The sequence below is a fragment of the Corvus hawaiiensis genome, chromosome 23, assembly GCF_020740725.1.
Source record: "Corvus hawaiiensis isolate bCorHaw1 chromosome 23, bCorHaw1.pri.cur, whole genome shotgun sequence".
NCBI classification, from domain to species: Eukaryota; Metazoa; Chordata; class Aves; order Passeriformes; family Corvidae; genus Corvus; species Corvus hawaiiensis.
In genome coordinates, this window is record NC_063235.1 from 4,095,505 (window position 1) to 4,108,411 (window position 12,907).

Consider the following 12,907-nt stretch of genomic DNA (forward strand, 5'->3'; position numbering starts at 1 on the left):
TACATTCTTGGACTTGTTTGTCAAGCTGAGAGACTCAACATTTTAGAAGCTTCATAGCTAGGGATCAGTGTGTCCCAGACGCCAAGGTCCTCTCCAGAACACATTCTGTAAACCAAGATAGAACCATCCAGGGGAAGGCTCCTTGGGGAGGGGGGCTCAGTCGAGTCTCTCCTTGAGGAATCTTTGATAGATCTGCTAATTAGTAAAACCTATGATGTTATACCTGATCTTTGAGGGAGACTCGGTGGGGTGCGTTTCGGTGCATGTGACCTGGACATGTGCACCTAAGGATCCTTAAAATAAATACCAAGGTAAAATCCCTTTTCCCCTTCTAACCGTGTATGACTCTTGATTTTAAGACCAGGAAAAGGCACCCCAGAGTCCCAGAATCTCTAATTTATTACGGCTCGTGCGTTACTCCGTGCTGCCACCCCCCGCCCCTCCCGCCTCGCCGCTGCCCCCAGTGGCCGCTGCCGGCATCGCCCCGCCCCGCCCCGCGCAGGCCGCGCCGCCATGGCCGCGCTCCACGCCAAGGCCGGGGGGCCCCCGCAGATCCCGGACACCCGCCGGGAGCTCGCCGAGCTGGTGAAACGCAAACAGGAGCTGGCGGTGAGCGCCGGGGAGGGGGTCGGTGTGGGCTAGGTGGCGGCGGGCCGGCTGGGGAAGCGGCGGGGCCGGAGCGGCGCGGCCGGGCCTGCTCCATGCGCGGCGGTGTTCCCGGCAGGAGACGCTGGCAAACCTGGAGCGGCAGATCTACGCCTTCGAGGGCAGCTACCTGGAGGACACGCAGATGTACGGGAACATCATCCGCGGCTGGGATCGGTATCTCACCAACCAGAAGTGAGTGGCGGAGGCGCTGCCCACCTGCCCAGCGCACCCCACCCCCCCCCCGCCCCCGGCCCCGCCATCGCGCCTCTCTCTGTTTCAGGAACTCCAACAGCAAAAACGACCGGAGGAACCGCAAGTTCAAGGAGGCCGAGAGGCTCTTCAGCAAGTCCTCGGTCACCTCAGCAGCGGTGAGTGCCGGGATGGGTGCTGGTGGGATGAGCAGATGCCTCTGTCCCCATAACCGTCCCTGTGCCCACCCCTCTCCTCATCCCTGTCCCCATCCCTTTCTCCATTCCCATCCCTTTCCTTGTCCTCGTTCCTGTTCCTTCCCCATCCCATCCCCATTCCTGTTCCTTGGTGCCCCAGTCCTGCCATGATCACCTGCAGAACACCTTCCCCATTTGAAGTGCCGTACCTGCACTGGCTCCCTGACCTGAGCATCCCCATCCCACCCTGCAGCCTCTTCCAAAGTCCCTTTTGCGGGTGCCTGGGGGGTGGGAGGACGCCTGTCACTGGCGTCTCTGCCGTCCCTTGGCTTTGTCTCTGCTGCAGACCCCCGGTGCCACGTGGGGCCACGGGCACTTCAGAGGGACTGTGTGTCTGTGTGATCCGGGCTCTGTGCTTTGAGCATTGGGAGGTGAATCCCTGCCTGGCTTGACATCCCGTTTGGTTTTCCAGGCTGTCAGTGCGTTAGCTGGAGTCCAGGACCAGCTCATTGAGAAGCGTAAGTCTCTTTGTCATTGTTCTGTGAATTTGGGAAGAATTACACTCTCCCCACCGTTCAGCCCTGTCTCAGCCTTACAGATCTGGGCTGGACTTGGGCTCCCATTCCCAGGCCCTGTGTCTGCTGCCTTCAGGCTGCTCCTGGCTGTTGACTTGCCAAGTTCCTTCCACGCTCAGCAGGGGTTTGTTGTGTGTAAAAGGGATTGAAAATTGGTTTTGTGCTCTTTGGAGGAAGAGGCCAGACGAGCTGAAGCACTGCGTCGCTGTAGATGTGTCAGTCACAGGAGATGTGGGGAGGGACCACTCAACTCCAGGATATTTAAAAACATTTTTGTGATGAGCACCAAATAGGATGTGGTTCCAGAGAGCCTCAGTGCTGAGGAGCAGCTTCCTGTCCATCCTGCAGAATTGTTTCCCAGGTTCTGTGATTCACCTCCTGGTGTTGCAGGGCTCAGGTGTCTCTGCTGCTGTTCTGGGATTGTTTCTCCCACTCAGGGCTGTGCCAGGGCAGCTGGGAGTTCACCCTGGTGCTCACCTGGGTCTGTCCTGCTCTAGGGGAGCCGGGCAGTGGCACAGAGAGTGACACTTCTCCAGACTTCCACAACCAGGAGAATGAGCCCAACCAGGAGGATGCTGAAGAGCTAGATGGCTCCGTGCAGGGTGTGAAGCCCCAGAAAGCTGCTTCCTCCACTTCCTCTGGGAGCCACCACAGCAGCCACAAAAAGCGAAAGAACAAAAACAGACACAGGTCAGTGGGACCAGCAGCCTCCTTGCCACACCTGGACAGTTGGCTGGGGCTGGATTGAATTTATTGTCTGAGAGGAACCAGTAACATGTGGGAATAATGGGCAGCTGGGGTCAGTTGTTTGGGTGGTTTTCCTGGTTTGGAAGAGGAGGGGAAAGTGCTGAGGAAGTTAAACAAGCAGCACAGGGTGCTCGCTCCAGCTGTGGCACAGCTGTGCTTCTGGGCAGCTTCTTCAGCTCTCCCGTGTCCCCAGGATAAAGCTTATTCCTTCCAGCAGGTCCTGACCTCCTGAGCTTGCTGCTTGGTTTCTGCAGAGCCCAGTAGGACAGGAATGTTAGTGCTTTCTTTGAAGGAGGGTGGAAAGCAAATGGGAATGTTTTTGGGGTTTTGGACACTCCCAGTATCTGGATTTCCACTGCAGCCCGTTTCAGCTCTCACATCTCAGCCGAGTCTCAGTACTGGCATAGAGGAGTTGCTGTGTCACCTTCACTTCAGAGTGTTTGTTATTAAACTGACCTGAAATTCATGTGAAACAGATTCCTTGAACTCTTTTCTGATTGGATTTACCTGTCCAGCTCTGCCCCTAAGGTGTAATAAGGGCAATGAGCTGGTCCCTGTGCCCTCAGCCCAGGCTGCCAGCAGTGACAGTGCCTGTGAGTCAGGCCACGAGGGGCAAAACCATGGAGAGGAGACACTGCAGAGCTGCACCTCTCTGGAAGGATTGCTGAAGCTGAGGCCTAAGGATTTAATAGAAGTAATGGAGCTTTTAAAACTCCGGAGCGTCTGTGCTGGCTCTGAACTGTTAGCTCTGGCTAGGGATGGGCTTTCCTCTTTAAGGGACCTGCCACGCAATTAGAGAAAGGGTTTAAAGTGGTAAAAGTTTACAAGGTGGGGGTGGGGACAGCTGGGGTGGGGACACGAGGTAGGTACAATGCTTGAAAAATGCTTAACTCCTTTTTTTGCCTTTACTAAGTGTTGAGTCATTAGCATGTCTTTAATTCTTAGGTCAGAATTTCCTTCCTACAGCAGCCTGAATTGGGCAAATGTCTGAAAGGACTGGATGTCCCTTTGGTTCCTCATGAGCTGGGAATCCAAAGAAGTTCAAATCTCTTTTTTTGCCTGTAGATATTTGGAAGAAGTTCAGGAATAACACAAGAAACTACATCCGTGAACAAGTCCAGAGAAACAACCTGTAAAACTGAAGTACAGCTTAAGAAAACTGCCATTTCAAACAAATTATAAAATACTCTCTCAGGCGCTTCCCTGGACAAAGCATGGCCAACAACATGGTGGGGTGCAGGGCAGGTGCTGGAACTGACATAAATCCTTTTGCTCCGGTCCATTACCCGGACTTTAGGGACAGGAGCTGGGGGGAAGCTGCCCCCCAGCAGGTTCTGTGGCTCTGGGTTCCTTCACATCCCCCTCTGCAGCTGTGGTGGCTGCTGCCAGGCCGGGCTGTTGGACAGAGGAGCCCTGCCCTGCTCACCTGTAGCAGCTCCTGTGTTCCCAGGCCCTGTCAAGACACTCCGAGGGGCTCGGTGAGGCAGGAACTGACTGTTTGTAATGCTTAGCAAGGCCAGATAGATAATTAAAAAAGATAAAGAGATAATTAAATTTGTCTGTAATAAAAGCTCTGTTAAAATTGTGATTGCTGTTACTGACTATCCCCTAAATTTTGGCAGATAAGACCAAACAATTTTCAAGTATATGTAGGCTAAAAAGCCCCAGCAACAACCCAGTACCTGATCATGCAGCGAGGGTCTTCCAGGCCCCACAGCCCCGCAGGTGCTCCAGCCAGACCTGTGGGTCTGTCCCCTGAAGTGTCTGGCATGAAAAAGAGAAAAATAAAAAGAAATATTGGCTTTTCTCTTTATTCAGAAGCTCTTCAGTTTGCCAGCACAACTCTGGGTTTCACTGCCCTGTTCCTGGAGAACCGTGAGGTGCTGGGAAAGGCCCCTGCAGGAGCACGGCCTCTCTGGGGTTCCCGTGTGGGGAACTGGGTCAGCACGGGGACGTTTGGCTTCAGGAGCACACAGGGCCTCACGTGTGGGCTACAGAGGCTGTGCTGTCCCCCTGCTCCCTCCCACACCACAGGAAGGCCAGGGTGGATATTTTCAGTGTGCTCAGCTGTTTTCACTGCTAACAAGTGTTTGAGGGAATCCAGTGCTGTTTCCTCTTAGCAGTGCAGTCCTGGAATGGGATTCCATGATCAATCCTTCCTGGCCAGTGTCAGCTGTGAACAGAGCTGTGTCTGGAGGCCATACTGTGGCACTTGTATGAGGGGGTGGGACAGTCACCAAACTGCTCAGCTCTGGCCAAATGTCCCTGGGCTGCCATTGCCGGGGACAGCAGCGCTGGGGGCGTGCAGGGAACAGCCCAGGGCGGGGTTGGGCACCAAGTTCTGTGTCACCTCTGCCTGAACCAGCCTTGCCTTGCCCTGGCAGCCCAGCCACCTCCCCAAATCCCCTGCTTCCTGACCCCTCACTTTGCTTTTCCAAGCCCTCGGGTTCCTCTCCTGCCCCTGAGCTCTGCCCTCTCTGGGTCTGGCAGCTGCCCCTCTTTCAGCTCCTAAAATCCCCTGTGTAAGCCAAACCCACCTCTCTGCTAACACCTCTTGTTCCCAGAAATCCAGTGGGGAGGGGGACATTATATCGCCAACCCGGAGTGCTTTTTGTGCCCAGCCCTGGTTAAGATATCTAAAGAACTTGATGATGTTTGAACACTGGCTTTATTATTTATTTAATTTTATTTTTTAGCAATCTCGCTAGGGTGGCTAATCAACTAATTGATTTAATTCATTAGTATATTAATTTCTATTGCTTTCTTCCTTTCAAATGCTGCCCCTCAGCCCGTCTGGCATGTTTGATTATGACTTTGAGTAAGTTTGACTTGAATTAGTACTTGTGCTGTGTTGTTAGTGTGTAGACACTGATGTGCCTTTTGAGACCTCGCTAACCCCTAGTTTATCTGTTTAATTGTAGGTATGTATATTAGGTTAGGCTGGGAAGTTTTTTTTAAAAACAGAAAAGCGTGATGGAGGTAACATTTTATTTAATAACTTCAGCAAATTATAAATTAACTTCACTCTTCTTTACCTTTCTGTTTCATATTTAAATAGATAAAACTTTTTAACTTTAAAACTTAGTTTTAGAACTGATTCTTTTGGCTTTGCTGCTTAAGGAGATTAGTATAGACTTGGATATTTCCTTCTGGAAAAATGTACTAAACTCAATACCTTTGGCTCATATAATCCCTGTTATCCTAACTCCTCTCTCTATCCAAGTAAATAACTCTCACAATATGTCTGGATAATTACCCGTGGCATAGTTACACCTCTGGCAGATTAAATTAACATAGAGCATGCCTAGTTCCCTTTGCTCACCTAAGTGCCCTGTGATTGATTGTGCCCCTTGATTAACTCTGTCTGGGAGCGGCTGGAATCTGCTTTTTGGCAAATAATAACTCCACTCTCCTCTGCTGCTCTCGTGCCCAGTAACCCTGGGACAGTGCCCTGGCTCAGCCAGTTGGAAATGGATGGATTAACCATAGTCTCTGTCGTAGCTGTGCCCTGTGAAGTAGCTCCGGTGTTGGGTCAGGTATTGACATGGACGTTTCTCTTGTCTTTCCAACCACAGGATTGATCTCAAGTTAAACAAAAAGCCAAGAGCTGTAAGTATCCGTGCTCTGTCTGTGTTTTCATTGCTCACCGGAGGGGCTGGCTGACACCCAAGCTTAAAAAAACCCTCCTGCTGCTGTCATTTAAGTTCTTACTGTCATGGTTGAGGAGTGTCACAGTGTGAGATCAGCATTGTCTCCTGGCTGTAACAGCAGCTGAGGCCAGGTGGGCTGTTCTGAGCCCGGGTCACAGATAACTCCTGTGTGCTTCTCATGGAAAAAGCTGCTTTGCATCCTGTTATCTTGTCATGATCTGGAGCATCAAATCTGGTTTGAGTTGATACTCAAGGTTGGAAGGGTCCCTCCTTTTCAATGTTTATCTGCAAGTAAAAGATCTGTTTTGCCTGCAACTAGTGGTGTGTGAGATGAGAGAGGACTGAGACCCCCAGCTCCGAGAGCAGAATTGGAGGTGGGAAGGTGTTAACGTGCCTGTGCTGTCCTTTCTCTGCAGGACTACTAGAGCCATCAGTGCTGATGCTCCTGCGATTTAGGTCTGTGACTCCCCACTGAGAAGCTCTGAAGCAGGATGGCAGCTGCAGCAGGAGTGACTCACTCTAAGGGACTTGGATGGGGGGAGGAAATCCTGGACCATGTACTTTGCATCATTTTTAAATCACCTGAGTTGCAGGAAGACGAAGGTGATGTAGTAGTTGTAGTAGTTCTGAATTCCTGACTGTTCTGTGCTTCCACCTTGGTCGGGAACTTCCTGAAACGGCTGATATTGCTGCCCCCTGTCACCTGCAGACCCACAGAGAGGCATTTCCTTTTCCACTGGAACTGGGGTAGGATTCAGTGTGTCCCATCCATGTTGTGAGACTTAGATTACTTTTGTTGCTGATACTTAGCTTTGCAGGTTTGTTTCTTTTGTTTTTGTTTTGTTTTGTTGGTTTTGTTGTGCTTTTTTTAAAGCTGAAGTGTACAAGTTGACTTTGGGTTTCTTTGTTTAGTCCGTGTAGTGGAAGGTTCTTCATTTTGTGGAGCAGCTCTTTTGATTCTTACTCAAGCAGAGAAGAAGGTAGTTTAACCCTTTTCTCTTACTTTCATTTTAAACACCATCTCCCGATATTCCTCAGTGCATTAGGTGCAGGAAGGGCCAGAGCTCAGAGCCAGCTCTTCTCTGTCGCTGACTTTGGGTGGGTTCTCTTTTTAATACAAACTTCTGTCATTTGTACATAAACAATAAAAGTTCAATGTTTGTCTCTTCTCATGGTTTATTCAGTCCAAACTTTGACTCCTGGTGCTTTTCTAGTCTCCACCTGCGTTATGAGGACTTCTCTGGAATTCTTCCCCTTTGGCACTGGAGCTGTTCCTTGTCCCATGGCCCATGGGAGGTTCACTTGGTGCTTTCTCTCCTCGGGGTAGCTGTAACTAAGTGCTGCAGGGAGTGCCAGGCTCTAATCCCCAGCTGTGTTTGGCTGATCCTGCTGCAAGGCAGGACTGGGATGTCCATGGTTCTGCTGGTGAGGGCATATTGCTTGCAGATCAGGGCTGAGCCAGCTGGATTTTCCCTGGAGCAGGACAAAGGGGTGAGGGCTGGGTGCTCCTCACAGCAGCCAGGTCAGAATCTTGGTGTTGCTGTTGAACTGAGCTTTGCTTCGCTCAGCATGGGGAGTTGCCTTCTTTTTCTGTGCTGGGATGTGTTTGTGTAGCCCCTGCTGCTGGAGGGAGATGTGGGAAAGAGGCCATGGGACTGAGTCCCTGGAGTGTGCACAGCCCTTGGAAGAGCCGAGGAACGTGCAGAACGTGTGTTCTGCTGCACCTCTGCTCCCCCCTGGGGTCTTCCTCAGCTCTCTCCAGGCACCCCACTGTGTGCAGGGCAGGGCCTGAGCGAAGGTGAGTGCGCAGGAGCAGAATTCTCCTTTGGGCTGTATCTGATCCGGGGATCAAGGCAGCTCCTTGTTTGTTCCCAGAGGGAGCTGGCTTATCCCACAGGGAGCTGTGTCTCTGCTCGAGGACTGGCGGCTGCTTCTCCACGGGGGGGTTGGGATAGAGCAGCTTAAAGGCCAAGCTACGAAGCTGGCCTACTTCTGTGTGTTTTAAATTACAGAGTTTAAGTACAGCGGGGTGGAAGATCTAGGAAACAGCATAAACTACAAGGCCTTGTTCCTCCATAGTTCTGAAAAGAGGAATTCTCAGCTGATGGTTTTCATTCCCTGGCCTCAGTACAAAAAACAGTTCTCCTGCTGCTGCTGCTGCTGCTCCAAGCAGGGATGGCTGGAGAACCTGGACTGCAGAGGCTGAAGTCTCTGCTGCACCTCTGACCTCGAGGAAAGCTGCCAGACTTCTTCAGGCAGAACATTTTGGAGAAGCAGCAAAGGGCTGGTGTAGCTTGGAGCCCTATGTGCAGGCAGGTTGTGTGGCAGGGTCAGCTCCACGTTCCCTGTGACACGTTGGGGTGCTGCAGGGACAATGGGGCAATGCAGCCATTTGTGCCTGCAGCTGTGCTTGTCACCAAAGGAGGGGACAGCTGTTCTGCCCAGATCGATGTCTGATGGCAGCAGCCTGGGGGGAGCACATTGATCGGGGCAGAAAGAGAAATGGCAAACACTTGACTCAGTTAAAGGATCGGCTGTTCCCTGCTGGGTCCTGACTCCAGCAGTTGTGCCTAAAACTTCCATTTGATTTCGGAACACTTCGGTTTTACTTCCTAAAGTGCCTGAGTGACTAAAGACCCCCAGGACAGCCAGTGCCTGGGCACAGGAGTTAGAAGGAACTGCACAGGCTTTACCTGAATGCTAATTAAAGCTAAAAGTAGCAGTTAGAAATATATCCCGAGTCCTTTGCTGGTGAAAGATGAATCCTGAGCAAAGAAAAGAGTAGAAGAGCAGCCACTGTCCTTATGGACCCCAAAGGTGGAGCGTTAGAGAAACGCTAATCCCTGCACCGCCCCGTCACCAAGAGGATTAGGCAGGAGTTCATCTGGTCGCCGAGGGGCAGGAGGGGACGCGCCCGGTGCATGGCTGGGTAAGGGGGCAGAGGGGAGGGGGCAGCGGGGGTCCCGCGTGGGGGGATCCGGCCCACAGACGCTCCGGTCCCCTCTCGCTCTCCTGGCTCATGGCTCCCATAGTCCGGGGCTCGTCAGCTGTGTCTCCTGGTCCGCAGGGAGCCATGGGCCGGCAGCGCGCACCGCCCGGGCCGTGCTGGAGGCGGCTCCTGCGTGCCGGCTGCTGGTGGCTGCTGTCGCTCTGCGGGACGGCGCTGCGGGGGCTGCGGGGGCTCTGGAGCCTGACGTGGGTCGGTACCTCCCCGGGGACCTCCCCGCACCTGTGCCGGCTCCAAATGTGGCGGGCGGGCGGAGCCGGGGCAAGGGAGCTCTGGGGGGCGATCGCTGTGCCGCTGGTGCTGGGGGCTGTGGTTTGTAGCCACTGGGGCAGCTGGAGGGGGGGAACGCGTCACCACAGCACCCGGCAGCTCGGCTGCGGCATTGGCACCCTCGTCCCGGGGGGCTGGTCCTTGGCTCAAGGCACTGTGTGGCTGTGCCCACCAGGAGCCCTGGGGACACGGGGACATCGCTCCAGGCTCTGCACTCCACAGGGCAGGTGTGAGCCGTCCTCTCCCCCAGGTCCTGCTGATCTGCTACAAGAGCTGCTGGGATGGCGCTTTCCAGGTCACCGAGGAGGTAACTCCCCCCGTGGGAGGCCCGCGGCGCTCGCCAACCCTCGGGACGCAGCCGAGCCCGGTGACATGGCCCACTGAGTGGCACGAGGGGGATTCCCCAGACAGGGATGGTGCCAGGGGCCCTCTGGGCTCAGCTGCCCATGGACCTGTCAGTCCCCACTGTCCGTGTTGGCTTCCAGCTCGGCACAGCCCTGCAGCTGAGACTAGAGGGGAGTGAGGAGGAGGAGGATGGGGACTCAGATTCTGCACTGGAGCCTGGACAGACAGGTACGTCCCTGGCCCGGGGGTGTCCCTGGGGCTGGCAGGTGTCATGGGGGACTGGCAGGAGCTGAGCTGTGGTGCCAGGGCAGTGGTGGGGCTGCAGCAGCATGGTGATGCCAGCGAGGCCATGCTGCGGAGGCTGGAGGCACTGGAGGCCGACGTGCGCTTCCTCTGCACGGAGCTGGGGGCTGAGAAGCTTCTGTGGAGCAGCCGGTTCCTGGAGCTGCTGCGGGAACAGCAAAGCCTGCACCAACGGGTGAGTCCCCTGTGGGGTCCAGCCCCCACAGTCCCCTCTGGCACTCCAGACCCTCACACCCTATTCCAGCTGCAGGAGCTGCCATGGCAGTGGAACAGGGGTGACAGCCCCGAGCTGCTCGGGGAAGCAGAGGACCAAAGTGCCAGTGGGAGTGAGGGAGAGAGCCCAGAAGGTAGGGGCTGGGAATTGCAGGGGGCCCAGGGAACCAGTAGCTGGGGAGGGGGGACCTGCAACCAGAGCTGGGGATGGGGCAATGTGCTGACTTCTGCTAATGGGCAGTATGGGCAATGCACCAACTCCCATCTGGGCCCTGGGTGGCACTGGGCAGCCTGGGGAGGTACTTGGGAGGAGGGTGCTGGGAAAGGCTCCCAGTTCTCTGCGTCAGTTCCCACCAGGAGCCTGGCTGGGTACTCCCACTGGTGTCCCCTCCCTTTTGTCTGTTCCAGGACACCAATGGATGGAGGCACCACAGAAACCACGTAGTTTCATCCAGCCTGACAGGCAGAAAATGTAAGTGAAGATGTGAGCAGGGCCTCAGCAAACCAGGAAGGATCCACACATTCCTCCCTGCCCAGGCCCTGCAGGACACAGGCCCAGCTGTATCCCTGTATGTGCCTCCATCCCTCGGTGCTGGCTGGGCCTGGCCCCATCCAGCAGAACTGCAGCCATTTCCCAGGAGCAGGAACCAGCTGGGAAGCAGGTCAGGACAAGCCACTGACCCTGGGTCTACCCTAGGACATGTGACAGCCCTCTCTGCCCAGGGCCGCCCCTGGGCTGACTCTGCCCCATGGGGGCTGGCTCTGGTGAAGTCCACCGAGGAGCATCCTCCGGCTCTGCTGCTTGGTGGGAGGTTCCAGGAACAAGGAGTCTGGTCAGCGCTGGCTTCAGTCACCTTGCTCTGGGGGTGACGATTGCAAAACTCACCCAACTGACTTCCTGATCGGCCAGATCCATCCTCTCAGTCAGCTACTCCCGCACATGTCGCAACCCTGGGCCAGCTCCTTGAGACAGCGGTCAAGGGCAACCGGCTCCCCAGGCATGGCTGATGGCCCCTCATTGGCCAGAACAACTGGGCCCGGGATGCTGAGCCACGGGAGCACCGGCACTGCAGGGCTGAGGGGCTGCCTGGTGCCCAGGCCTGGCCCAGCACAGGGGGGCTGCATCCTGCCCCAGGCTCCCACTCTTCAATACAGGCAGCCACTTTCCATCGGTTGTGTCTGCCTGGTCTTTGTCCGGCTAGAGCCGGGACAGCTGCACCGGCGCCTGGCAGTTGCCCCCAGGCCCCAGCTCTCTGGGGACAGGATGAGCTCTTGCTGAAGCAGAGCAGGGACCAGCACCCACCTGCAGCAGGCAGGATCAGCAGGGATCTGTCCTCCCAACGTGCCCGTGCAGCTCCCACACGCAGGGAGCTGATGCAACCCAAATAGCAGCGGCCTGACTCACCCTGCACCCACCTGGCCCCAGTGTGGTAGAGGTGGGACAGCCCCGTGCTGCTCAGAAATACCAAAGTAAACCAAGTCCTGCAGATGAGCTGCTCTGGGGTCTCTGCTGCAGTGAAACCCCAGTCCCAAGCTGCTCCCCCCACTCCCACAGGAATCACAGCAGCATCCATGCTGAGAGACCATGGGAGTACCAGACAGTGATGTGACAAGGTCATGTTCCTGCTGTAGCCACCTCTCCTGTGGCAATCCTTGGGCTAGAAATCGCCAGCCAGCCCTCAGGGGCCAGGGTGCAGGAGGTGGAGGGTGACATCAAGCAGCATTAGCTACAGCCACCAGCTCTACCCCCTGCTGGAGCAGCCCCTCACCACAGCACCTGCAGCAAGGCAAGAGTCACTGCACAGGCCATGCACAGGCCATGTAAACCTCTCCCCAGCCACCACACCATCCAAGGCCTCCTGACCTATTGCTTAACCTGAAGCTGTATTTACTCCAACACATTTGTGCAACATTGCTCCTCAGTCCCGGCCAGGAGCCTCAGTGGATTTGTCAAAACGGCTGAGCAGGTGGCTGCTGCCCCAGACAGGGCTTTAGCTTCCAGGGGGGATTCAGGGCCCTTAGGAAAGGTGATAGAACTGAAAAGCCTGTGGCTGGAGGGCAAGTGCTGACAGCATCTGCACAGGTAGCACCACCATCACCATCCCAGCATCAGCCTCCCCCGCCACTGCCCTGGGGCAGCACCCAGCTCCTCCCCAGCACCTTTCCGTTCTCTTGTATGCAATATTTACTTTGCAGTTACTCTCTTCCTGCAGTCCTGTCTTAAAGGGAGGGTGTGCTGCAGAAGCAGTTTGGGATACAGGGTGCAGAGCTGCTGCCCTGCTCAGGACCTCTGTTCCTCTTTGTGGGGAGAGCAACAGCCCAGCAGCCTCAGCACTGGGGGAACACAGGGGGGTTGATGCTGAATCTGCTCCCATGTACAGCACATACATCACCACAGCCCCTGTGATGGTGCCCACACACACCATCTCCTTTCCCACAGCCTGCACAGGAACCTTTCAGCTTTCTGCCTCTGAAAATGCCTTAAAATGCTAGAACTGAGTTAGCCACACCCTGGAAGCCCCCAATGGGAGGGAACCAGCTGAGTTCAAATGGAAGTTCAGGGAGCAAGGGCAGCACAGGGCAGTGCTGCCAGGGAGAGGCAAGCAAGCCCTGGAGAGCAGATGGGCCCTGCTTGGAGGAGCCAGCCTCTCCTGAAGCTCAGCACGAGGCTTCAGTAGCACACAGCTGACAGGATGAGGGCTGGGAAGCCCCTGAGCACAGGAAACCTTCAACAGGCCCTTGTGTGACCTCCTTCCCTCCAAC

The 12,907-nt window shown here is 55.2% G+C and overlaps 2 protein-coding genes across 9 annotated transcripts; both read left to right on the forward strand.

The window, feature by feature from the left end:
• The first annotated feature begins 478 nt into the window (after window positions 1-478).
• MEAF6 (MYST/Esa1 associated factor 6) lies at window positions 479-7,174 on the forward strand. 5 transcript variants are annotated; one of them, XR_007208012.1, is made up of 9 exons: window positions 479-609; window positions 725-840; window positions 929-1,016; window positions 1,507-1,552; window positions 2,107-2,299; window positions 5,145-5,174; window positions 5,278-5,335; window positions 5,932-5,965; window positions 6,423-7,174. XR_007208012.1 is itself a non-coding variant. In XM_048326881.1 (8 exons), the coding sequence occupies exons 1-8, from the start codon at window positions 514-516 to the stop codon at window positions 6,429-6,431; spliced, it is 612 nt and encodes a 203-aa protein (XP_048182838.1). In that variant the 5' UTR covers window positions 479-513; the 3' UTR covers window positions 6,432-7,174. The 5 variants fall into 5 exon arrangements, 2 of the variants coding, with proteins under 2 accessions (XP_048182838.1, XP_048182839.1); XR_007208013.1 differs by lacking the exon at window positions 5,278-5,335 and having other exon boundaries at window positions 3,422-5,174; XR_007208014.1 differs by lacking the exon at window positions 5,145-5,174.
• A 1,051-nt stretch (window positions 7,175-8,225) lies between these two features.
• On the forward strand, window positions 8,226-11,313 carry LOC125337316. Of its 4 annotated transcripts, none has more exons than XM_048326878.1 (7): window positions 8,226-8,935; window positions 9,074-9,205; window positions 9,534-9,590; window positions 9,769-9,856; window positions 9,935-10,106; window positions 10,176-10,278; window positions 10,553-11,313. In XM_048326878.1, the coding sequence occupies exons 2-7, from the start codon at window positions 9,080-9,082 to the stop codon at window positions 10,622-10,624; spliced, it is 618 nt and encodes a 205-aa protein (XP_048182835.1). In that variant the 5' UTR covers window positions 8,226-8,935; window positions 9,074-9,079; the 3' UTR covers window positions 10,625-11,313. The 4 variants fall into 4 exon arrangements, with proteins under 4 accessions (XP_048182835.1, XP_048182836.1, XP_048182834.1 ...); XM_048326879.1 differs by having other exon boundaries at window positions 8,228-8,935; window positions 9,940-10,106; XM_048326877.1 differs by having other exon boundaries at window positions 8,228-8,935; window positions 9,940-10,278.
• The last annotated feature ends 1,594 nt before the right edge of the window (window positions 11,314-12,907 follow it).